The sequence below is a fragment of the Idiotropiscis lumnitzeri genome, chromosome 9 (assembly GCF_059441095.1).
Source record: "Idiotropiscis lumnitzeri isolate Australia: NSW breed Sydney's pygmy pipehorse chromosome 9, RoL_Ilum_1.0, whole genome shotgun sequence".
NCBI lineage: Eukaryota > Metazoa > Chordata > Actinopteri > Syngnathiformes > Syngnathidae > Idiotropiscis > Idiotropiscis lumnitzeri.
The window spans coordinates 11,613,407-11,639,453 of NC_142399.1; the positions used below are offsets into that span (position 1 = coordinate 11,613,407).

At 43.9% G+C, this 26,047-nt stretch overlaps 1 protein-coding gene across 3 annotated transcripts in view; it reads left to right on the forward strand.

Moving 5' to 3' along the window:
• The first annotated feature begins 34 nt into the window (after positions 1–34).
• Positions 35–26,047, forward strand: part of camkmt (calmodulin-lysine N-methyltransferase) — an 82,333-nt gene continuing 56,320 nt past the window's right edge. Inside the window, exons 1-4 of one of the 3 annotated variants that reach the window (XM_088305551.1) lie at positions 35–142; positions 273–388; positions 970–1,139; positions 1,217–1,281. In XM_088305551.1, the coding sequence (XP_088161677.1) occupies positions 339–388; positions 970–1,139; positions 1,217–1,281 (285 nt within the window). In that variant the 5' untranslated portion in view covers positions 35–142; positions 273–338. Of the gene's footprint in view, positions 389–969; positions 1,140–1,216; positions 1,282–26,047 lie in introns of all 3 variants that reach the window. The other 2 variants (XM_088305550.1, XM_088305552.1) reach the window with 2 other exon arrangements.

Below are 26,047 nucleotides of genomic sequence, written 5' to 3' on the forward strand. Positions count from 1 at the left end.
CTCAGACAAAACTAATCGATGCCAACGTTGGCCAGTAGCTCGCTTATACCTTGAAATCGAGTTCGACTGCTCCGAACACTATTAACTTGTCTCAAGTATACAAAGTGTACGGAAGTGGTGTGACATTGGGAATCTTTAACAGGTGACACCGATGCAGCTCATCATATTCGCGGCGGTGTACTTTTTATGAACAAGAAAGCCCAATTTTTGTATATCACTGCCCCGCTGCCTTTGCCTGACAATTCTACTTCTCCATTTGGACACGTCCCAAGGTCGCTTTGAGAGGAGAAACATGAACGAGGACGCGTCTTGTGCTGCAAATTGTCAAACGTCTCACGATGGCGTTACTGCAGATGTCGCCCGAGCCAGGTGGACCCTCCTCAGACAGGTAATGCAACCCTTTGTGAAGGCATTTACGCTATCAAAGCCATAAAATGTGACGTATCTTATTGAAGTTGATTTGAACGGCATGTTTCAGAGAAAGCTTATCGATAGATATCTCTCGTGCATATTTATCTGTTGCAAAAGCAGTGATTGAGACACTCGTTGGTAACTTTTGACCCGAGGTATGTGTTTCCAAGCTGCTCGTATTTTTGCAGCTGTAAAACCTGTATAACTCCACGTGAGGTAAGAGTGTGAGAGAAAGCTGCAGTTTTCCATTCCAAAATTGACCAGCCAAGCAACTGGAGTGTGATGGTCAATTTAGTCATTTTTGACAAATGGGACACATGGTATTGATAAAACATTGTAAATAATATTAAGATTATAGCCCCTGGTTGATTTTTATTTATTTATTTATTTTTTTTTTAGTTCATTGACAAGTGGATTATCCCTGTGTACAATTTTGGTTTACGAGAAATTGTGTCTGCATACATATTTTGACCGAATAAAAAAAAAAAAAGGTTACTTTGCTTCTCAGCTAAGATAAAATGCTCATTTTGAAAAGGAATTCCCCGTTTCCCCCCTCAGGTGTTACTTCGGAAGCAGGTGGGCGACCTTGAGGTCAAACAGGCGTCTGTCCGCAGGTTCGCCACCTTTGACCTCTTCGGCAGGACGAGGCCCGCGTTCCGCGACACCTCAGAAGAGCAATGGGTGGAGTACAGAAGTGTCTTCTTTCCTGAGTACGGTGCCTTTCTCAGGTACGCGCACTTGAGTCCATGTCAACGTAAGTCCCAATTGGAACGCGAGCGTCCTGAAATTCTTTTCAATATTTTAGGGACAACCTGGGTCCTCTCCGAGTTAACGAAGTGCTCAACAGCTTCGACAACACCGGCAATGTCTGTGAGTAACCTCTGACTTCCTTACTTGACTGTGTGTTGTGTTAGTTTATGCTATTATCCATCCTGACACACATTGTCCAAATCCCAACGTTAAATGAGTCCCACGCTCTGTTCAACTAAGCAAATGATTGACGCTTTGACGTTGCTTGGTGCTACCCTTCAAAGGTTCCGAGCAGTTGGTTCATATGGGTTGATTGTACTGTTAGGATGAATGATTTTGTGTTGTTCATACTTGCAATTAATACAGCTCTTGTGTTGCGTGGCGGACTCTAGGTCAGTGTTGTCAAACATACGGCCTGCGTGCCAAAACTGGCAGGGGATCCATGCAGTCTGGCCTGTGGGGATAGAGCAGAAGAACTGTCTATTTTTCTGTTAAAATTACCCACTGTTGCTAAATTTGCTCACTGGATGGCGCACTGACCACCACTAAATCGCCATTCTGAAATATTGAGTCACTTGCAAAGGCTAAGCCTCTTTCTGAAAAAAATCCCACCTTAGTTTTTATGTGATGGATCAGTTGAGTTGGTTTAGCTTTCCAAATGGATGCTGAAATTTCTGTTGATTTAAAATGCTTTCTTGATCCTAGCAATTTTTTTTTAAGTACATTCTGTATATAGATCCACTGTGATCTCAAAGTTACACTCGTGTAAATGTACACCTAACGCCACAGGATGATCACTCAGGATAATCTTTAAAAGACACACGACAAACTAGCCTTTATTGGCTGATCGGTAAGGAGTAAATGGGCTCAAATTGGGGCCGCTTGTTGGTATGTTGTACTCTATTTGAATTGGTGATCAAGTTTGTTAACGGTTGTCCGCACTGACTGTTTTATGAGCCGATCAGGGAGGGAACAAAATCACTTGACGCACCCCACACCAGAGAAAAATCCCTCTTGATAATGTTTTAGAGCCATCCAATTTTCGTGCTATTGCTGACTATGACCGAAAAGGGTTCGTGGTATGTGTGCGTTTAAGCCAAAGGTTCTCATGAGTCAATGGTTCTTAGTAATAAGATCGCTGCATCTGTCAAAAATGCAGACAAATTTCAAGTTTAACTTTGGTCTTCCATTCACGTCAAAGCCCAAGTTTGCGCAAAAGACTTCCCTTTACTTTGCGATCCATTCATCAAGAGCCTCCTTCTGTGCGCAACCATGCTTGAAAGCCATGCCATGTCAAAGATTTTCGGTTAGCGTTAACCAGCCAGATGGCACTGCAGGAGTCTGGGTCAAGGGTGAAGGCCGTGGCTAGAGTCCAGTCACCCCCCCCCCCTAACATAACAGTCCTCACTTTCACGCAGAAACTCCGCCAAGGAGACAATTGCGTCAAATAAAAAGACATGGGTCATCATGCCTCCTAGGAGTTGATGCGACTTCTTACAGTATCGTTCCGCTTTTAGTCTTCCTCTGTGTTTTTGCTTCCTCTCAGCTGGAGTCATGCTCGGCCAGATGGGTAAGCGAGTTCCTGACTCGAGTGGTGGATTAGCACAGCCGGAGATGAGAGCATCTATTGAGCAGGGCAGAGGAAGGCTGTGTGTGTGTGTGTGTGTGTGTAATGGTGGGGGGGGGGCATGCCAGAGGTGATTCGCCCGGTCTTTCTTTACCTCTGCATGGACGGTCACTATGGCGAGGTCATTTACAGATCGTCTTCGAAAAAATAAGTTTCTAGAGAGCGCACCTATGGAAGAACACTTCACATTTGAATCAGTGTGTGGATATGAAGAGTCTCCTCAACAAACCTCAACTTTAAAACTCAGTGAATAGCGATTCTTGGAAAGATGGGGGGAAAAAAAAAACGAGACTCAACACCAGTTTGACTGATCGAGAATAAATCGGGTGAACTTAATTATCAGCCGGGCCGATCATTGGCATCGGGCTTTTTCAAAAATCTGCCGGCTGAGAAGTAATCATGTTAAAATTGGGTAAACCTCCGGGAATTATTTTTATTTTTGCATTTTTTTTCCCCCACTTAACGTTCAAAGCCAAGCCAGGGAACTGTATGCACTTTTTATTTTAAACAAAGTTAAGTGTAAACTTCACTGTGGAAAACTTTAAGGAGCTACTCATTATTTCGTGTTGGCGTTAGTATCATTTCTGATTCTGATTCTGATTTGTCCAGAAATGTTTTCCTTTTTGCCGCAAATTAATATCGGCTTCAAATATTAACAATCTGTATCGGCCCTGAAATAAACAGTATCGGTCTATCTTTAATCAAAACCAAAACAGATGACTGACACAAGATTGCCAAGTTTTTCTTTTTTTGTTTTTGCCTTTTGCAATGATGTTTGATGACCATGTGGTAGAAAAAGGAAACCCTTTAAAAAGCCGCCTCTGCGGCATCATATCTGGATCAAACCATCAAAGAAAGCATCCGCGGAGCCATATTGAACCAACTCGCCACTGGGTGAAAGCCCCCTTTGATTAAAATGAAGGTAATGCACCATGTCAAGGACGGTCCTCACACCTAACCGCCCATGTGTGCATTTGCGTGGAGGAGATCTTGTTCCTCAGACAATGAGCTGACCCCCCTGCCGTCCATCCCATGTTTGGGACTAGCAATGCGTGAGATCAATTAGAGCTGGTTGAGAGGAGGCTCTGAAAGGACCAGAGGTGACCCTGTCACAGCCCCGGGGTATGCTTGTGTTTCTGCTGGAAATGGGAGAGGAACCCTTCTAAGTACACACATACCAACTGATGTGCAGCCCTCAGAATGACATGCTACCTCCCCCACCCCCACGTTAAAAAAAAAAAAAGTGTCACACATCCACCAATGCATCTGGTGTACCTTGGCCACCTTCCCCTTGCTATCTGGCTAATCCCTCACCCCTGAGGTGTGGACAAGCCCGGATCCTTAGGGGTCCTTGTCCTGTTCAATAGCTGGCTAAAAAGCCTGGCCGGATTAGCCCACTACTCCTAAAACGCCGACTCAGCTTTAAATTGCTACCCCCTGTCGACTTGACCCAGTCTCTCTCTTTCTCTCTCCTCTGCGCTTTTGTGTTTGCGCCGCTGCTGAGCATGTATGTGAACAATATGTGACGTCTTAGCCGACAATAGGTCGGAGTCAATGGTTTCACTTCCATGCATGGAGAGCTGACAAGGAGTCGCAATCAAAGGCAATGGAGAGTGTAACAGCTCAATTCTTCTTTGGTTGCTATATTCGATTGTTTGACTATTTGCATTTTCAAGTGAATTGTCTTATCTGCCACTTTTTTGTGAACCCTTATGTGACCAACGCACACACACACAAACATACACTTGAACCATGTACAGTCCGTCTCCATCTACTGTACGTATTAGAAGAATTACAGACGCCTGCTCGATTGTATCTGAAGGTCTCGGACAAATAGTGCGTGCTATTATATATATTATAAGCAAAGCAACAAACATGCCAAGTCTGATTCCAAGCACGTGTGCTGAACTGAACTGGCTGACCCGATAGAAACGTGGCTTTCGAATTGTGACTGGGTCCTGAGGATGCATCAGCTTCAACAGGCACGTACTGGATTTGGGTAAATTCTTGGCGACTAATCCTACAACTTCAGTTATATTTGTGGCTCATTACGAGTGAGCAGCTGGATTTTTTTTTTTCCCACTGTGTTGATCACATTGAACTTTTTGAACTGTGACCTTACGCCCTCCCTTCGCCTCTCCGCCCATCAGCGGGAGCTCGTCATTGTGACGGAGGGGCTTTGTCCAGGGTGTTTTTCAAGAGGGTGTTGTAGGTGTGCTCGTTTCCTGCGAGGGATCAGAGTTTTCGACGAACAGTGTGCTCGCCCTCTGGGTTCTGACTCCTAAGTAAAACGACACATCATTTTTTTTTGTTTGAGGGTTCGGCTAAGAGGAGCACATCGGGGCTTTGGGGTTAAGGATCACACGCACGATGGCTGGCATGTTGAAATCGTTCTCTGGAATCCCATGATGCACTTCGGCTCATGTAGTCTTGTATTTATGTGTGAAAGCGTTCTAATAGAGTTGTCCTTGCCACAGCCGCTATTAAGACCTCAACACACCAATCGGCCGTCGCAAAGTCGGTACACGCCGTCAGTTTGGTGTCAAGCGCCATGTCGTAAGGTCGGAGCTGTTGTTGGGGCGACTGGGGGGGGGCGTGTTTGGCCGTTTCAACGTAGAATCGGGACGGTCTATTGGGACAAACGAGCACTGTGATTGATTGTTAGCTAGCGAATCAGTGCACTGGACAAGAACGGAAAGTGACGAAAGCGCACAAACTGAAAATTGAAGCTATTTCTCAAGAACTAAATGAACTTCGCTCATTTTCACTTCTCCGCTATGGACGCCAAGTCAAATTAATCACTCTCATTGACGAAAGACCGCCATTATTGGACATTGCTGTCAAAGGCTACGCAGTCACTATCGCCGCCGATGGTTACCTCTCATGCATGCGCAGAAGGTCTGGAGTAGTCATATGACGTATCGGGTGTCCCTCAACCCATCATGTTCAGCAGAACCCTGTTTGCATAATCACGTCAACTCATGGTGGCGTAGTGCTAATTATACCTCGTTAGATAATAGCGCATGACGGGGGAGCTGGCAGACGCAATCACACGTACACACACTTGCAATGACACACTCAGACAGTTGTGTCAGTGACAAGGTTTGCGCTCCCCCGTCGTGCTGTTTATAACACGTTCTGTCTAGGAGGGGCTTGTGTCATGGTGGTTTTCATTGGATAGAATGGAAGAAAAATTCCTGTTCTGAAAGCGCACAACATGCGGTGAGAGACTAGTCATAGTGTGTCTGAGGTTCATTTTTTCGTTACAGTAGAATTTTTTTCGGAATGTTTGAGAGGAGCTAATTAGGGCCTGAGAACCAGGTGGTTTAAAATCCTTCTTTTCACTTATGCTTGAATGTGATACCTTGCCATGTAATGCCCTAAATCCTCACAATACCCATGGAAAACTTCCCATCGGGATTACAGTATTTCCAAAATTCCCCATTTTAACTTGACACGCAAGCATGTTGAAACGCTGACCGAGATGACTTTCGGACCTGTTAAAAAGGTTTCAAAGGAATAGTTTGTCATTGAAGAATAAAAAGCGCGGTTTGCCGCATGCACATGTGTGCGAGCGCGGCATTGTTGCACTTGGAGTGAAGCTCTCGAGTGTCGCGTCGCGGCTCGAGGGCACATTGAGAAAGAGTTGGGCCAGTTGACTTAATTGAAAGTAATTGATTTTCTCCTCCGCACCGGAGGCCAAAGCGACGAGGAGCAAGGACTCGCCTGTCGTCGCCGTGTTGTCGTCATGCACTCTGGGATGTTAACGGTTTAGCGTTGAATGCAACTTGACGCCATAACACCACGCGCACACAAACACACACACACACACACACACACACACTTGAAAAGTCCCTGCAGTAAATCACCATGCAGCTTTGAGCACAATAGGGATTGAAGGTGAGCTCTTGGGCGTAGCTTTGCCCTGGAGGCCCCCCCCACCATCCCCATTAGAGTTGATAGGATACATGGGTTGCGTGTGTGCGTGTGTGTGTGTGTGCGCATTATTACCAGCAAGCAGCAGGGAGTAAGGTCAGGAAATGAGTAGAGCGTTAAAGGGGGCTTCGCTTCTCAGTGCCGTTGTATTGTGACCACCACTAATACTCAGCTAATTACAAGGACATACTTTAACAGCAAGCATGTCTCCTTCCTTTTCTTAGACCCCATAGAAAATCCACTCACCGTGGAATTAGGTGTAGGAGAAAAGCAAGAGTAATAATAACAGGTTGTTCCCTCTTCCCTTAAAAGCAAAGCTCGCCCTGCTTCTGGACGGATACAATTATTGGATTTTTCTCCATTTAAGTCAGCCAACCCCGACATTACCCCCGGTTAATCGCCTTCTGTTGGCGTCTAATTATGGAACGTACTTGTTATGCATGGAGTCCTCGGACTAAGTCTTCAAAAATAGTTTACGTGTTTATGATCATTTAGTTTTAATGCAAGGGGTATTAATGGTCCGCTTAAAATCACGGTTCGGTATTTACCTTGGTTTTAAGTTCGCCCCTGAGTTCACTTTGGGCACTTAAGGGAACTGATAGCAAAACAAACTTATGCTCTGTATATACAGGAGCAGATTTTCTGATGTTGAAATCGAAACTTCAAAGCTTATATGGTTTTATTTACAAAAGGGAGTTAACGGTGTTACAATATTTAACTGCGTAATTTTAAAATGAATCTCCAGAGTTAGCGCTTTCATTTTGACAGCACCAAAATATGTGTGTAATTTTAATTTGATATATTTAATTCTTCAAAAGAAAACAAAGACATGGCATAATCAATGTGATTGGTAGACACAAGGGACCAGGCTGACGAGAACAGATGGAAAGAAAAAAACGAACGAGCAAGACATACAAAAGTGACACTGGGAAAACTTAGCCAAACATTACTGTCAAGCCGGCAAGACGTCAGCCTGTGTCCACCACTTGCTTGTCAAATGCTAATATGCTTTGTGCGGCATTTTCAGGCATTACAGATAATGTGAAAAAGTATGTTTTTCAGTGAATAGTTGTTACTCAGCTTGGACGGAAACCTGTGTGAGTCGGTGAATTAGCAAATGGTGAATCGTGAATCCGCAGGGGTTTCATTGTTCACACGTCCAATCGCTCCAGGAGCAGGCTTGGCATCCACTCGCACTCGCACTCCTTTGCTAAAACGGCCCCCACGGGGGCCCTTGACTGCCTGTCAGCCGTTTGTGCTACAGTAGGCGTTGGCACTAATAGCCTGGGCTAAATGCTAATGTGAGCTACTGCCGGCCCTCCGAGGGGGGGAACGCTAACTGATTTTCAAGTGGCCCCCTGAGTGGGCCCGCTAATCGCTAACTAGCGCTAGCGCTCTACCTGCTGGGACTCATTTGGATTGCAGCTATGAAAGCCAAAGTACGGACTGAGAGCTTTTAATAAGGCCGATATTAATGTAGCTGCCTTGTGAGGACATTAAAAGAAGTTATTTTTCTTATTGAATAACGATTAGACACACACACACACACACACACACACCTGGTCATGTTACACATGAACAGCGTAGACTTCCCTCGCTTTGCTCATTCTGTCTCCATCTGCCCGCAGCAGGCAATGGCGCCACTGACCTTTTGTGTTTGACCACTGAGGGTGAAATAACACACACGCTCAAATATTCTGTAATTGTTCAGGTGGCAATGAAGGAGTCGATTATTTTTGCGAAAGGGTGAATATGTTCTTCTATAATGGATAAAGTAGAAAAAAGTATCCCTTATGTATATGGTCCAAAGATGCTAACTATAAACTCCATTGTTTAAGGTTTTGTTTTTTTTTGTACTTTTTTGTACGGTTTTCCCAATGCAATTTTTTTCCTAGCCTCGGTTTTTGTGAAGCAAATATCCCCTAAAAAAACAAAAAAAACAAAAAAAAAAACTTTTGTCGACTGGTCCGTTTTAGCAGGAAGAAAAATAGCAAGTAAATGTGACAAAATAGCGACGGAAAACTGCAATAAAGAAGGTCCTCGGGTTGCGCGGTACTCGTTTCGACTTTACGACACCTGCGGCTCATCCGCCATTTTGTCTCCAGCCTCATAGTCGAAAGTGACTGCGTTCGTGCTCCGTCATTTTTTCGGTATCCTCGCCTTTTTCACCATCCTTTTTCACATGGCCCCAATAAAGAAAGAAAGACCTCCTTTATTTCATGAAGATGAAGTATAATACATATATTTAGCAATTCAGTGGGGTATTAAAGGGTTAATTCCAATTCGGTTTACGGCGTAGGAACGGAACTCATTTGTAACCCGAGGACCTCCTGTACATGGTCACAAATGAAAATCCATGATAACTAAACTGTGAAGTAGCAAGGGAACACTGTACTCTCGAACTTCTTTAGTTTTCAGATGCTCTCAAAATGTTAATTTAAAAGCAATATTTAAAAAATGAGACAGGATGATATAAATGAAATAATCCTGATCTTTTTTTTTTTTTTTTTTGCTACATTACCGAGCCCTAAGTCCAATGCAGGCAAACATGCGATGTCCAATTGATGATTTAGCAAATGCTGCGGACAGAAAAAAAAAAAAATCGACATTGGGTTGCCAGTGCCACCCTGGCTGTAGTTTGGACAACCCTGGCACACGAAACGGTATCTTTTGCTTTTTCTTTGTCTACTTTACATACTTGTGACAAATTCAAAGTCTCAGTCAAGCAGTTAGGGGACTGCATGACTAATCGACCGACTAACTTTTCAAATGGCGATGAATGACCATCGGGTTTACTTCCGCTTTATTTTCCTCTTTTCATCTTTGCTGCCTCCTGTTGCCCTCTGCGTCCTCTTGCGGCAACCCTCTCCACCACCCTCCAGAGATTGTCACTGAAGCTTTCCCATCACCGCTACAATCACGACAACAGTTTACTAACACCACACACACACGTGCACACACATCCTGGAGAAGAAACACTTTCTAAGCTTTTATGCTATTTTCCCAAGTGGCTGTTTTTGAGCGCAGCCACAATGGAGGGCCTAATGCGGATTTGTTTAGAGAGCTGGTTAATTGGAGTGGGATGCTCTAATTGCACCACTTTCACAGAGTGTGTGTGCGTGCGCGATCGGCCGTGGCACGTGTGTGTGCGTGCGCGTGAGAGCATCACCTGGCCTTTGCCCTGTGTGTGGGAAAACATTTGCTTGCTTGTAAACTGGCTGACGTGAAGTGTGCAATCACACAGCGCGACCAGAGGAACAATGCGCACAGCCGCGTTAGCGCCATGACGATAATAAAAGGTATCAGCATCCTCCGAGCTCGCCTCGTTTATGTAAATACGCACCTGCGTGCGCTCGCCGCGTGTGGCCCGCGGCCCAGTGGGGGGCGCTCCAAGTCTGTCTTTATCGCTGATGCTGGCCTGTGTGGGGGTGTGTGTGTGTGTGTGTGTTTGACACACAGATCCTCTTCTGTTGGTGTATTAAAGCCTCTCAGTTGTTTGGCGGTCGCACGTCATTGTGATTGTGTGACTTTTTGACGCAGCGACATTTGTGCCAAGAAGCAGCATTCCCATGCTCGTCTCCACGTATTTCTCAAATATATTTCTTTGTCTGTTTTTTTTTTTTTTTTAACCCCTGGCTGCATATTGCTTATTTGACTCCTCCAACTATAAAACAACAGAAACTTGATTAAGAAGGAGCTTTTCATGGCAAACCATTTGTTTCCAGTTGCACAACTAAGGAACGCGCCGTGAGCGATGCTGACTCGCCACATGTTGAACGTCAGTGACTTTTTTTTTTTTTTTTTTTTTAACATGCCGTTCGCCATTCACGACATCAACCGCGTCATCTTTTCTCCTGATTGTGACATACCACTTTCTACCACATATTTCTTGGCACTCCTGGTTAAGATGTGTTCAAAGTTTTCAAATAAATTCACTTTTCATTTCAGCAGCATACTGAAAATTGTAGACATGGTTCAGCAGACACAGAACCAAGCTCCTCCGATAGCCGTCTACATCCCCAGACCTCAACTCCATTGAGAACATGTGAAGGAGGTTCTGTACTATTTCTCTTTAGAAAAAACCCCGCAATGTATTAGAAACCAAAGAACACACCTTAACCAGACTTGCATTTGATTACAGAGGGCAGTGAAATGAAGTGAAGGCCAATCAGATCACTCGAGGGTTGCTGTCTCTCCATCTATTGTCTCTCTATATATACTTTAATAACCCCCCTCAAGGAGTCACATGGCTGCTTATCTTCGCCCCCCCCCAATCCCGCACCACTCCTGCTGACTGTCCTTTTATCCTCTATGGTAAAAACGGACAAGGTCACCGAGATAAACATAGAAAGTAAAAATGGTGGGGAGTGGAGCGAAAGAGACGCAGCATCTCATTCAAATGGACATGAGTACCCCCCCAACCCACGCACACACCCTCACTCGCGCCCCGTGGGTGAATAGATTTAAGATGCCAACTCTACGTCCTTTGATGCCGTTTGTTTGGTGGCGCCGACCCGAATCGAGCGCTTGATGTCGTTCCTCCTGAAGGATGTCGCGGCCAGGTGGGCGAGTATGGTCGCCAATGGAAACGCTGCCCTTGTATTTCTTGACCATGTGACTGTTGGCTGAAAAAGCTGCAGGATGATTTCGCTAGTCAAGATAGACCGATTTTTTTTTTTTCCAGGCCGAGAACGTTTGCGTGCAATAAAAAGGAAAATATCGGCGTCAGACGCCTCGGTTGAATGTCCTGAAGCCTATTTACCGATAATTGACCCGGACGATAATCGGTTTATCTCTAATGTGTGTGAAGTGTTTAGAGTATTCTTGATTTTCTTTTCAAATTCCCCCAAAGTCTTCAGAACACGCTTCGCAGTTTAGATGGCCAATGCTCTGAAGTATACTGCCAAAGAGGTTTTGAAGGCAAAAAAGTTGAATGTGATGCAATGACCAAGTCAATAACCCAACCTAAAACCGATTGAGCATGCATTTCTCTTGCTGAAGTCAACACTATATGCAGTTGTAGCTACTAGTCGTTAGGGTCAAACAAGCGGGATATGACCTTGGTAATATAAAGTGTGCTGTGCCGGCACACTGCAATGACAGACATTTGATGCTAAACTAGCAGTTAGCTTCTCCAGCGAGCTCCCAGTGCAGTCAAACTGTAAAGTGCAAAGAATCTTGCAGAGGACATATATCATTACACTTTTATGTGTATTATCTTGTCTGTCTCTCTGAACTGCGACAACATGGCTTGTCTCGTTGCACACTTGAGTACAATGACAATAAAGGGATTTCTGATTCTGAGTAGGGAACACACACGCACACGCTGTGCCTCCAGTAGGGCTGTAATAGCGGGTGTGAGTATATTAGTCGCTGCAGTCCAAGTGTTAAGTGCTGGCCTGGTTGGTGTGAGATCGATGACAGACGTGCTATCCTTCACACACACACACGCACACGCACCCCATATACGCACACACGTTTACACACAGCCAGCTATATGACACAGCCTCGGGTCAGAGGTAACACAAACATATCTGTCGCTCAAACTTAACTCTGATATTGTGCTTTTTTTTTTATGTACTTGCCACTTTGTGCACATGCCCCTTTCACTAGGGCACACACACACACACACACACACACGCACAAACACGGCTATTGCGCATATGCCCATCCTACTCTGGGGTAGCAGGGAGGGGCTGCTGTCAAGCACCAGCGCTCCATCGATACTCGGGAAGGGCACTAATGCCTGCTGTCTGCTGATGGACCTTGGCCTGCCTCCAGGGACCATTAGCCTCACCGGGACGCATGCACCCCCACACACACACACACACGCACGCACCCCCCCCCCCCCCACACACACACACGCACTCACACACTTGTCAGAGATCGTAGGAACCGTGCATTTGCATGCCGCACAAACTATCAGTCCATTAAACGAGTGTCACGTTATTTGATATCAAATACGTTGGCCTGCTTTCGACAAAGTGAGGCTTCCGATAGGCCGGAAGGTGCTGATTATTATTCACATTATTATAATTGATCAACGTCTGCTACATCCAAGGCTGCCGTCTCCATCGCCACCGTATTCTTATATATATTTACGGATGTGAGCCAGACAAACGATGACGTTTTCTCATGTTACTCATCGAGTTTCACTGTTCCGGGTGCCCGGTGTTGAATGACATCCCTGCTTTACTTCTCGAACTCGATGTTCCGGATATGGAACATTCATCGTCTTGTCCCTGTTTATGCATTTATCGATTTATCAAGCCAGCTGTTGTGTCCATCGTATTTATTGATCTAATTGTATTGTATTTCATGGTTACTTATTTTTTGTCGTTGCAGATCATGAAATAATTCAAAAGATATACAGAATTTAATTTCTCTACTGTATTTCAGTGAGTGTTATTGTGCCATGATAGTAAATGTAATTGCCAAATATTACATTTTGATGAGTCCTATGAGCCTCCTTCATATTCTGCCGGCTACTATGCAGTTGCTAATTTCCAATTACCGGTCTCGTGGGTCCACTGTAGCAAATCCCACGTTTCTGTTGTACAAGTGCATCTCAATAATTTATATTGTCCTTCATTTATTTCAGTAGTTCAATTGAAAAACTTTTTACGATTGATTCCTTAAACAAAAAATACCAAATCCATGTTAAAAGTCATTTTGAATGTTTCTCACAAATATTGTCTTGTCAAAATCATGAAATATATAAATCAGTGGTGGGTGGTCAAGGCCTTCAAGGCCTTCACTGCTGGCCTAACCTAATCAAGAAATCATGATAATATTTATGATAAAAGTAAGATATATACATATATATAAACTGTAGGAAGTGCTTCAAATTCGAGCCAACGCATTGTTGTGTTAGTGCCACCATTCTAATCAAGTCATGTACAATATATACGTACATGGTTGTCCCAGATGGCCCAGTGTCCTGTGGGGGAAACACGGGCGTGCAATTGAGCGTGAAACTCAGTCGGCAATACACTGGACACAGTAGAAGGCAGCACATAAATATTTATTTGTCGTAAAGTGGATGTTTGATGTCCATAAGACTCGGCAATTTTCTCAAAAATAGCTTTATTACATTGTTTGTGACCACAGGAGAAATACTTATTACATCTTTGCGGGTGCTCAAAGGATTGGGAGGGGGGGGAAGAAAAAGAAAAGAGGTCTTCAGTGAGACAAATTCACCATTCACCGTGGGAATATTTCAAATAATTAATCAATATACTGTAATACCATCAAGATTATTCTTTTGCAAACTGTGGGTTGTAAAATGGGTGAAAATGACAGCGATGCGAGAAACTTCCATTGTACCGCTTTGCTTACCCCGACATAAAAGTGAGAAGCAGTTTAATTAAAGCCGAGAGTAATTGCGGCTTAAGAAACTATCCAAAAGGTGCTCGTCAGCAATCTGAAACAATGCCCCTATCCTATTTTCTGTGATTCCCTCATTAGACCGTTAATTAACGACATGAGGCTTTCTTTGTTTTATTGGCATTATTAAGTCTTTGAAAAAAAAAAAAAGGAATATAATAACATGAAGGAATGTGTCGCTAACAAAGCCGTGGGTGGTGTTTGGACGAAACCAATGTGATGTGAAATAAGTGGCCTTTCATGTCGGCATCTTTTGTTGTTCGGGTGGACAAGCTTTGTCTGTTCAACCGTCTTTGTCTGCCATGACACTGCAGTGAAACGTTGGATTCAAACGTATTTGAGAATATTTTATATACTTCCCTTCATCAACAAAATGAAGCTTCAAATCTGCTTCATGAACCAGTTGTAGTATTTTTGGACTTTGGTAGATGGCACTCTGGGTTCAACATTGAGCTGAAAGCACACTGACTTGCCATTTTTTAAGCCAACAGTGCCATCTACATGACTCAAAAATACAACAACTGGTTCATGAAGCAAATTTGAAGCTTCATTTTCCCATCACTAGCTGACGGTGAGAAACACGGCACAAACGTAGTGAATGCCTCTTGCCAGTGTTCCGCCTCTAACGGGCCAACTGCGTCATTGTCTCGGGAAAGACGCTTACCTATTGAGCGCCATCTAGTGGACAAACGGTGCAAGGGTGTCAATTTGAGTGGCCCCAACGCTGAATGAACATTTATCGGTCCATGTGGAAGTCAGTGGCGGTTCCAGTTGGGGCAGGGGGGGGCAATGGGTGCCCCCTTAACTCTGGACCTGTTCGCCCCCGCTGGGAGGAGCCTCCAGTAGATACCGAGCAATGCTTCAGTATGGTTTGTCTTTGATTGCGTCGTTCACTTGATAGACAGTGTCCCCCCCCCAAAAAAATTTGATGTCTTTGTAAAAGCTGTTCTCTTAAAAGTCTAGCTGAATGAAATTGAATAATTTAGTTGTTGAACATCATAATTAGTGCTACCGAATTTTCCGCTGAACGCACTCTGAGAGCATACTCCCAAGACTCAAAATTACTTTTTTTTTTTTTTTAAAGAATGAACGGCTTGGCTCAACTGGAAAACTGCGCAAAAATAAATCATTAGATATAAACTATGAATCTGTTTCTATTAGGGCTGTCAGAAGTGTTAACTCTGGGTTTTTAATATTATAACTCAGTCAACTCGGTTTTATTTACTTCCAAAGTAATTTGCATACTTTGCAAAGCCAAATTCCATATTAGCTGTACATCTTTAGCACATCATGCTAAAGTTACCTCCTTGGCCTTTCAAACCAACACTGCTGGAGTGTGCTGCTAAATGTATTGTCGCAGTTTAGAGAATTGTTTCGAAAAAAAAAATGCCTGTAAGATGACTCAGTTTAGATCGTATAGTAAGTAAATATCTGTTACAAGCTTCACGGAAAAATTGTAGTTGAAAAATGTGATTGATCACAATTAATTATGGATTTTTATTTTTTTTGGGCGATTAATTTAGTTGAAAAAAAAATCGCTTGACATCACTAGGATAGTATGGTATTAGAATAAAAAAATAATTAACACAATTAATGAGCTGTGAAGAACCGCATCCTCATGATTCAAACACCCAGATATTAACATATTTGTCGGTTTAAAAAAAAAAAATCTCAATATTTTTGTTAATATTTTACATCTTCCATGAAAAATGTGTAATGAATTTTTCTCAGCTTTTTTTTCTTAATTTCTTAATTTGCCTTTGACTCAGGTTCATTGTGATTATTTTTGAAAAGCTGCGAATATCGGCCGATTATCAGCTAACCGATTAATCGGTCGAGCCCTAATAGACGCTCAGAGGGAATCGTAATAGCGGCTTCCGACATGCTCTCCTCAATTCTTAAAAACAAAACAAAACAAACAACCTCTAACCTTACCGAAATTTAACAACTGGCTAAGTGCTGCCGTGGCTCAAAGGAATGAGACGGGTTGAAGAGGACGCGGTGGTTGCGATCAACAAAGTGCAGATGGTAACAAAGTGAAGGACGACGACGAGCGAGCGAGCGAGCGGACACGTGAGGACACCTTGAACGAAAGAGATGAGAGCGAGATGACAGAAGCGCTCCATCTACGCGTTTGCCTGCATTGCGGCCAGGCGCCTGTGGGCACACACACACACACACACACACACATGCGCCGTGATAACCCATCAAGTGTTGTTTAATCCAACCGGACTTGCACTCGACAGAAAAAAAAGCAAATTCACTTCCACTCACAGTCTGCAAAACGGAGCACTCTTCACATAAATGGCAGCGCTCGGAATGACTCCTGTTCGTGCTTGTGTGTGCGTGGACGGGCTTTTTTGTCTTTTTTTATGTGTGTGTGTGTGTAATCATTTTTGTTGTAGCGTGGCTCGCATGTATTGGTGGTGACAGCCTCCTGAGCGGCCGTGTGACAGGCAGATAGCCGGCCTGCTCTGCTGCCTATTGTTAGGAGGCTGCCATCAAACCCGCCACGTGCCGCCATTTATACCATCACGCATTTGTGTGTGTTAGTGTGCGCGTCCATGTGCTTGTTTGCGCGTTTACACTCGCTTGTCTGCGCCTTCGTGTGTGCTGAAGTGTATGCCTCGTCGTGGATTAGTAAACTCCAACGATGGCGGGGAGGGGCGCCTTGAAGACGTTTTCTTGATGGTTTGCATTTCATTTTGCACGACTGCAAAAAGTGTGTGTTTCTGAAACAAAGATGTTTACGTTCCCACAACTAACTGCCTTGCTTGGATTCAAGAAGGTTCACAGCTAAATGTCTTGAGTCGCATTCAAATATACGGGAGGTGCTGTGTCGCGGCTTTTCTATCGGAACATTTTTCGGCAATCAAATTTCGTATTGTGTGCCTTCAGTTTCGTACTATGTTGTGTCGCAACAGGCGACGCGCACGTACTGGAAGATATGCCGAGTTATCAGGAAGAAATGGAAGAGGCAGAGAAGGTCCCCAATTCTTCAAACCCACTTTTTATTGCAATAGTGATTCTTTTTTCTTTTTTTTTTTTTTTACATTTAGTTTACCACGTTACTTGACTTTTTATATGCAATACCTCATAACTGAATCATGAGGTAGTTTTATAAAAATGTGTAAAACTTTATTTTAATGTTCATTTTTGTCCATAAAGTGACAGGGATATTAAATATACATTTTAGTAATACTACCTCTGTCTTGTTTTTCATATTGAACGCCAATTAGTACTTGGACAGCTGAGTATGTTTTTTTTTTTTTTTGTTTTTTTTTTAATTCATCTAGTTTTTGTGAACCTGACTCAGTTGTAATTTATTGAGATTGAGATGCACCTTTTTTTTCATTGGATTCTTTTATATTCATGGCACATGAGTGTTTTCCCCGCAAGCAGCTGACTAGAATCCTTTCTTCAGTGTTGTGTCTTTAGCTTAGTTTAGTGGTAGGCCACAGAATGTTTGTACAAATTTGTATTGAACTACAGAACTCCCGGTAAGCCAAGGCCAGCGTGGTTCTGGTTCGTGCTTAAATCTCAAAACTAGTCAGGCCTCACTTATTGCTTACATTCGTTATTCCGACGATGACTCCACACAGTCACCTGGTTGATCACATGATCGAAAGCCGAACATTGAGAAATCATTTTAGCGTCAGATCCTATTGTGCTTGGTGTCATTTTGAGAGCATGCACACGTTTGATTTGTTTACAGACAGACAGAGAGAGGCTAGCTATTGTTTGATCCACTGACGGTGCAGCGCGACTGTACGCCGCTCTTGTCGCCATTGTTGTGCCCACTTGTCACGAAGCCCTCGTTGGCCGGCCCGAAGGGGCGCTGGTGCCGCTCGCCCACGTTGCTACGGTTGTTACGTGGACACTCAATGCTGAACTAACAAATTATTTGGAAATGAATCTTTTTTTTTACACTTGGACGCACCTTGTTGAGAGCTAGGTAATGTTCACACAGTTTTTTTGGTCAAACCATAGCCAACTGAAACGAAGCGTAGCGTTTGGTGGAAACGAGGCTTTTTTTTGCGCACCAAGGCTATAATAGCAAGCAGGACATATTCCAAATTGGGACACCATTTGAAGAAACATGCACACATAGGCAGACACGCCGGTGTTCTTCTCGGGTTCATTTCCTGCGCCGCAGAGGGTGTGGACAAACATGTGGCGTCACATCCTCCACAGGACAATCGCACAGGAACGGGCCGGGAGCTTCCAGAAGTTTCTGTCACGGCCATAACAAGCCTGCGCTCCAGAAAACACATTCACACGCGGCTGCAGAAACACGCCGAGGCACACTTATTGTTTGCTCTCAGACAGTTGATAAGATCCGTTTATTGACATACATTTGAAGCATTGTGTCTACCAGCTTGTCTCATTCATGTTTCTGTCAGCTTCTAGTCGAGCGTCAAATAGAACAGTTTGGTCGTTACATGTAATGATGGCGTGATTTAAAATTGTTATTATTATAACACTTTAGATTTGTCTGTACCGTTAATACCATATTTGGTGCCTCTGACGATAATTGGCTGTGTCATGCTGTCCTCTTTGTATTCAGTGTCGCAGCATTTTCTTCGGCCATGAATGGACAACTGATGGCCCGCGGGACACATGCCCACACTCTGAGTGGCACCTGATTAATTTTTTAAAATAAGTGTTTACGGTAGCGGAGCAGTTCTAAGTTGTAGTAACAGTGTCCACCACTAGATGGCAAATTAATACATTAAACGATGTGCCGAGTTTGTTTAGAGACGCCATCTGCCATAGATGACCTCAACCTACGTCACCACTATAAAATCAATCTCAAAAGTTGCCTTTTTTTTCACAAGTGTTGACAAACAGCTATTTACACCCGGAAATGTAGTCTTCAATAAAGCTCACATCCGTGATTTGGAATGTGGAATGAAACCTAAGCGAATATGGCGGGGGCCAAACAATAACAAATACAAAACTGCGTGGGGAGAACCTGCGACCTGTGCACTGTGTGACAAGAATTTCTGACCGCTAAACCACTGTGTGCCGCTACTGGACTCAAAATATGGAATTGTATCATCTTGTGCTGTGTCACATATTTCATATCAAATCCCATGCCTCCTGTGATGGACTTTTTGTGGCCGTCATCATGAGGTGCCTGCACTTTTGACTCTGCAGTGCCGCGTGCGGCCTTGAGGTGGCAGCAGTGGCTGCTGTTTGACCTGCGCTCCAAATGGAGAGGAAGACAGTGATGGCTTGTTTCCTTCAGACACACTCAACACTGGCAGTGTGTTAATTCTGTTGAACAGTCGACTTCATTATCAGTCCGCTGCAGTATTTATCCGTCGTCACCTGTCCTCCGTTTTGGGAGCAATTCAATTTTCCTCTAATGAATGTAATGTCCATCAAGTGACTTCAATAAGAAAAAGAGGGCTGAACCCTTGATTACAAATTGTCGTCCTCGATGCATTCGCCTTGTGATGTACGCTCTTAATTGATTGACCTCTCGTTATAGATTGCCGCGCGCTTGAATCCAAATACGCCCCCCCACACACACACACTGTCGATACCACCAGGTCTCAGAATTTCTAGGTGGCAAAAAGGTGTGCGTGTATGCGCGCGCGCGCGGGTGTATGTATGTATGTGTGTGTGCGGCGGTTTAAGAGGCGGAAGATATTGATCATGTGCACTCGTGTTGTAGAGTTTACCCGACCTTCCAAACTGCTGGCATCATCAGCCACGCGCACGCACTGCTGATGTCGCGCTTCTCCTCCACCTCCTCTTCCTCTTTCTTCTTTTTTTTCTCGTCACTTTGTCCTGTTTGTCTCATTCCCGTGTGTGTGCGCGTGTGTGTGTGGTTATTTGCATGCCTGAGCTGCAGATAAAGCCTAAATTGAGCTGTTTTGATTGTTCAACGAGAGTGCCTGCAGCACATGGCAGGACCCACGGCTGAGGAGCACAAACACGCGTACACGCACACGCACACACACGGGCAGCGCTGTGTATTTTTATTATTAAGTGGTGTTGGCAACGGCGGCGGAAATTCTTTTAATTACTCGTCAGAAGAAGTCGGTGTCTGCGCAAGCCAGGCAGCCCATTTGTTCACGCCGAATGCGCGCGCGCACGCACACGCACACTCCTGCGCGTCTTAATGTCTCAGCGCGGCTAATCTAGCTTTACACGTCTTGTTGTTGCAGCCAAGATTAGCTGCAGGCCTTTTATGCAAGGACCTCTGCCACATGAAGCTATTTTGAGAGCTGAGAGTTGATGTTGCGTCGTCGTTAGCATCACACGGCTCGCGACGCCGCAATCGCGACTTTAGTGAGTTTTGTCTTTTCGCGGGGAACAATACAATTGATGTACTGTACAAGTGTTGGGTCATGACTTGGTGAGAGCGAAGACCTTTCAGCCTGTTACCTTCATTAGAATGGGGCAAGCTATCGTTTGTCAAACCGTATAGCCAAAAGTACTACAAAGCCATCACACGAGCGAACCTAACCACGTATGCAATGTGATACAATACTTTAAAATAAAACATTGCCGACACAACATGCGCTATATTCAGCTAGTTATTTGTAATCATCAAAATAAAATTATGCCTACAGGGTTAAAAAAAAAAAATGAAGCGGACCTCGGTTAAATAAATAATATACAATAAAAATAATACACATAAAATGCATATACATTGTATGTAAATAAAGTTAAAAAAGAAAAACAATGCTGTTTTAAAATATGTATTTTCATAAGTAACCAAGCACACATTTTGTCATTGTTGTAATTTTAGACAAAAATATTGTCACAAGGGTTTTTTTTTTTTTGTCGCTCCTGACAATGAAGTCTGACTTCTTTTGGCTGTTTGTTGATGTGATTTATTTATTTTTTTTTGTTTAAGCTTTGTTATTTGATTTTTGCACCCGAGCACAACTGCATTGATAACATGCAATTATGCAAACGGGCACTCAAAAATCAACAGCAAACAATTTGGCTCTCGCCATTGACGAGAGACAGCGCTTTGCTTCTTGTGTCCTTGTGCGCGACGGCCAAAACATGCGCCGGACATTGTTCTGTGGAAGACACATGCACACGCACGTGCACGCTGGGGATGATGTCTGGCGAGGTGGATAAAGTGGTCCTATTGTAATTCGATAGATTGCTTTCCCTAAGATAATCTGCCTTAAACAGATGATCATTTTGGGAGTAGATTTGATTGATGTGGGACAGCAAGTGAGGCAAGCAGAGAACACGTGTGTATTTTTAGTTTCTCTTGGCTTGTGTGCGAGAGAGACTCACAAGGCTAGCAAGCATTTGCAAGGACGAGCGCGCTGACGAACGTTATTTTGTTCCAGCTGGCCCACAAATAAACGTATGACTTGCCTTTTGGGAGGCCTCAACAAGCCCCAAAACTCACTCGGAAGCGTATCTTGCACGATTTGAAAAAAATCTAAAAAGTCGCTTTTTTTGCCCCTCAAGCTCACGCTGAAGCATTGAGGTGCTTCATTTAGACAAAAATAGTACCTTGCCATCATCCTGTGGCATCCATCCATTTTCTGCGCCGCTTCTCCTCACTAGGGTCGCGGGGGATACTGGAGCCTATCCCAGCTATCGTCAGGCAGTAGGCGGGGGACACCCTGAACTGGTTGCCAGCCAATCGCAGGGCACACATCGACGAACAATCATCCGCACTCACACTCATACCTGCGGGCAATTTAGAGTCAACCTGCCATGCATGTTTTTCGAATGTGGGAGGAAACCAGACTACCCGGATAAAACCCACGCAGGCACAGGGAGAACATGCAAACTCCACACAGGAAGGCCTGAACACACGACCTCTGCTGTGTCTCACTGTGAGGCCACCGGTGTTTTCTTCCGAGATGTGCTGAAGATGTAGAGCCAATATGGTGCGGTATTTGAATTCTCAGCAAAACTCCCTGATGACTGATGGGAGCCACCACATTTTGAAGTTTCTTGCTCATGGCTTCTAATGTTAGGCAGCTTTCATTTTTTAAAATGTGAATATTCTTTGTCTTTGCCATCTAACGTGGACAGCGACTGGCAACAAATTTTGATCACAACTGCCTACGAAGGACTAAGACGCGTCAATCAAAAGTGCGCATTATCGTCTTTCCTGAGGCATTTTTGAGACAGTTGTGGCATTGTGGCTCTCATGTTGCGGCTGGCGAGTGCACACCTTTGATTGATTGAAGAGCATTTAAGGGGAAAACACCGCTTTCCTTCCTTCCATCATGGTCATCCTTTCTCTCTCTGTCTCTCTCTCTCTCGGTCTCCGCGGCTGCTTTTCTGTCCTTGCGCGGCGACATAATCCTCCGCTCGGTTGCCGTAGAAACGTCGATAGCATTCCTGCTCGACAACATCTTAGTGCTTCAAAGTGCTCTCAGAGCAAACTGTAAGCCTTTTTCCGCCACGACGCATGCCACCAAAATGGCAAGCGTTCCCTCGACATAGCAGAGAAGAGTCTTAAATGCTATTTCAGCCCAAGCATTTCATATACAACGGATATTAAGTCAGCACGGTCCCTTGTCGAAATGTCAGGTGTTGGTGACAATCAAAAATGAAACCATGAGAACGCATTTCCCTCCATAAATGTGTTTGATAACTTTTACATCTCAATTGAATTGATTTTGTTTTAAATCGGGTTGTCCTAATCCGATATTTGTATCGGAATGCGGTCCGATATCAGACCAAAAAACAGTATCGGATTTTATCTGTGTACAGTAAGCCCCCTCGTGCTTATCGTGGGGGTTACGTTCCAAAAATAACCCGCGATAGGAGATATCTGCGAAGTAGTCAGCTTTATTTTTATTATTTTACAAGGCAATAATGTACTGCAGAATGAAACAAAAAATAAAACCTCTTATCAGGCCCAAAATGTGTTTGAGAAATAGAAATATTAACGTTTTCTTACAAATAACTAACTTTTTTTTCACTTCTAGACAACAGTAACGCCAGGATTCACCCCAAAAAAAGCACCGTAAAAAAAAAAAATCCGCGAAGCAGCAAAGCCGCAATAGGTGAAGCGCGATAAAGCGAGGGATTACTCCAAAATCTCCGATATGCGCACTCATAGACAACCAGTCCGTTCCATAATGCGATCGTGGTCTTGTATCCAGAAAATTGATGGATGGATCGCAAAGACGGAGTCTTTACTGTCGTAATAGTCATTAACATGTGTGGGAATAACGGCAGCAATGCAGCTGCGGCGAGTGATATTTTAAACTATTTATTTTGGTGTATATATAATATCTTCACGTGAAAATAGCCATCAGCACTGAAATAGGGTCCTGCATTTAATTCAAAATACGCGTGTGCGCAGGCGTGTGCCATGTGCATTGTTGAAAGGTCACTGCTGAGTAAATAATTCTGCGAGCGATTTGTTAATTGAAGCGTTAATATAGCTGTAATGTTCCGGACATCATTTAAAAAATAGGAAAATTAACATAAATTGTTCAGGAAGTTAATTTGTGTAAGTTGCCAGTTCTGTGAATGTGATTCAGTCATAAATTGTTTGAACTTTAGGGCTAGTGTAAAGTGAAAAAAGTTGACAACCAGTCCAAAAACACTCTGGAGCCCTGCGTTGATTTATTCTTCATTCGTTTTATTTAACTGCAGAACCTTGTCATGTTTGTCGTTGAATTTATGTTGTCCAAATGTTTGATATAAACGGGTCATATTTTTTCATCCCTACCGTTACTGACTAAAAGTCTCTTCTAACAAATAATGACCCCCAAAAAATAAATTAAAGCATACATTACCCCAGGCCAAAATATCGGTATCAGATTGGAAGTGAAAAAAGTTATCGGGGCACCCCTGACTAAATATTATCATCATTTCATCATATTTTTCTAAAATTGTTTGTTGTCCTCGAACACACTCATCAAATGAGAATATAGGGAGCCTTTTTTTCTCCTGTGTGTGTGTGTGTTCGTGTGTGAGTGAGTGACAGCATCCACTAGAGTCCACTCTCGTCTCGTGGTAACATCACTTTGTGTCACTTCTCCCCGCCGCGCCTCCCTCCTCAGTCCATCTCAATTAACAGTCTCCCACCTCCCCCTGTTGGAGGGCCTATTAAACATTAGCCCTCCCAAATGCGACGGCCGAGGAAACCAACGCGTTTGCCCGTTTGACTGACGCCTCGTCGGATTCGCAATCGAAACGACGCAATCGGGCTGTCGCCCGCGCGTCTTCGCCAGGGAGGTGAAAAGTGAGGAGGCATGGACGCTAACGTCAGCAATGTGTGTGCGTGTGCGATAACGAGGCTGTCTGGGTGACAGCGGCTTCAGATTGTCCTGCGGACAGACCTGTCATCATCCCCGTCACATTATTCTGATTGGCTGCTGATTTCCCGGTGGCGTCCCTTTTTGTGTGTGCGCGTGATTGAGATCGCCGCACGCTTGCATTTGTGCATATGTGATTTGCCCGGGTGCCTTTTGTGTGGTTCCCTGATGGAATCCCCTCCGCGTTATCGTCTTCTTTTGGCCTCCCTCAAAGGTGTTGCTGCAATGACTGCCGTCTAATCACTTGATGTGATTGGTGTGGGTAAAACAAATGCACCTTGCACTGATGAGGGCCTTCCCCCTGCTGTGTGTGCGTGTGCGTGTGCGTGTGTGTGTGCGCGAGCGCGCTCACGGGTGGCGGTTTGATTCCGGCGCTCTCAACGGCCTCCAAATCAACATTGTCAAGATCCCGCTGTCCTATTTATACCAAGACAAACCGTTTTGGTTGACACCCTGGAGCACATCCCTGTGCCACTTTGTGCACTTGTCATATGAAGAAATCAGAGCAGCGTGTTTGTTAACCCCTGCTTTAGCTCGGCTCACCGTTTGCGTGCCTTGTTCCCACAAAGCAGAGACAAGAGATGCCGGTTAGCATTGATGAATGCTCTATTTGTATGTGTTGCTGCACTGCATTTGCAAGATTTCTAAATTTTTGCAAGATTTTTAGGGCCTTGTATGCTGTTTTAGATGAAATTTGAGCATTTTGACAGCAATGAACTGATCCGGTTGGGGTGAATGTTTTGGTATTTTAATATAAAATGTTTCTCGCAGTAACCACATGACACATACTGTGTATTCTATTTGGTAATTTTTTTTCTTACGGAATATGAATATTTTTTTCCTTCCACCTGTTAATTTTGGGTGTAATTCCACTGTAGGCCACTAGATGTTGACACACTATTTATTTAACCTGTAAATTTGAACGAACCAGAATGCAAACTGGAAGTATTTCCGCACAACCTAGTCTTTGCCAAAGATTGTTGAATGTCAAATCCTTTTCAATCCTGCTTTTTATGCCTACAACGAACGACAGCTGTATATTCAGTTTTAAATATGTTTGGGAAAAATTGCATTTGTTTACTGTCAAAACAAGGATGGGTACACTGTAGAATATTTTCGTCTAAAAGTCTGTGTAACGACCTTAGGAAAGATTAAGTGCCACAAATGCTATAAAAAAAACATGTCAAGGGAGTATTTAAATTATATTATATATATTCTGATATTGTACATTTTCCTCATTGCGGGGGTACTCTTCAGTGTGTTTTCATACGTGCAGTGGATTTTCAATCATTCTTTTTAATTCCATGGACCATTTCCACTCATTCAACATGATTATGATTTTCATGAGTAGCTGGCAAGCGGGGCCGTTACATTATTTTTTTTCACATTGTGAACCAATAACTGCGACATTGTGGAGTTTCGCTCTATGCCTTAAAATACACCACGTCCACAATGTTCCATCATGCCAGTCGCTGTGTGTTCTTGATCTCAAGTGACGCCTGCGACAGCTTTGTGGCTTCTTTTAATGGCTCTACAGAATGTCAGCAAACAGATGACTTCATCTTATCGCTTTTTCTCCCCCCCACTGTCTTCTTCTCCACTCCCGCAGCTCACCCAGGAGATTATATGTTGCCAATCTGTGCCAGGCTGTGAAACATTAGCG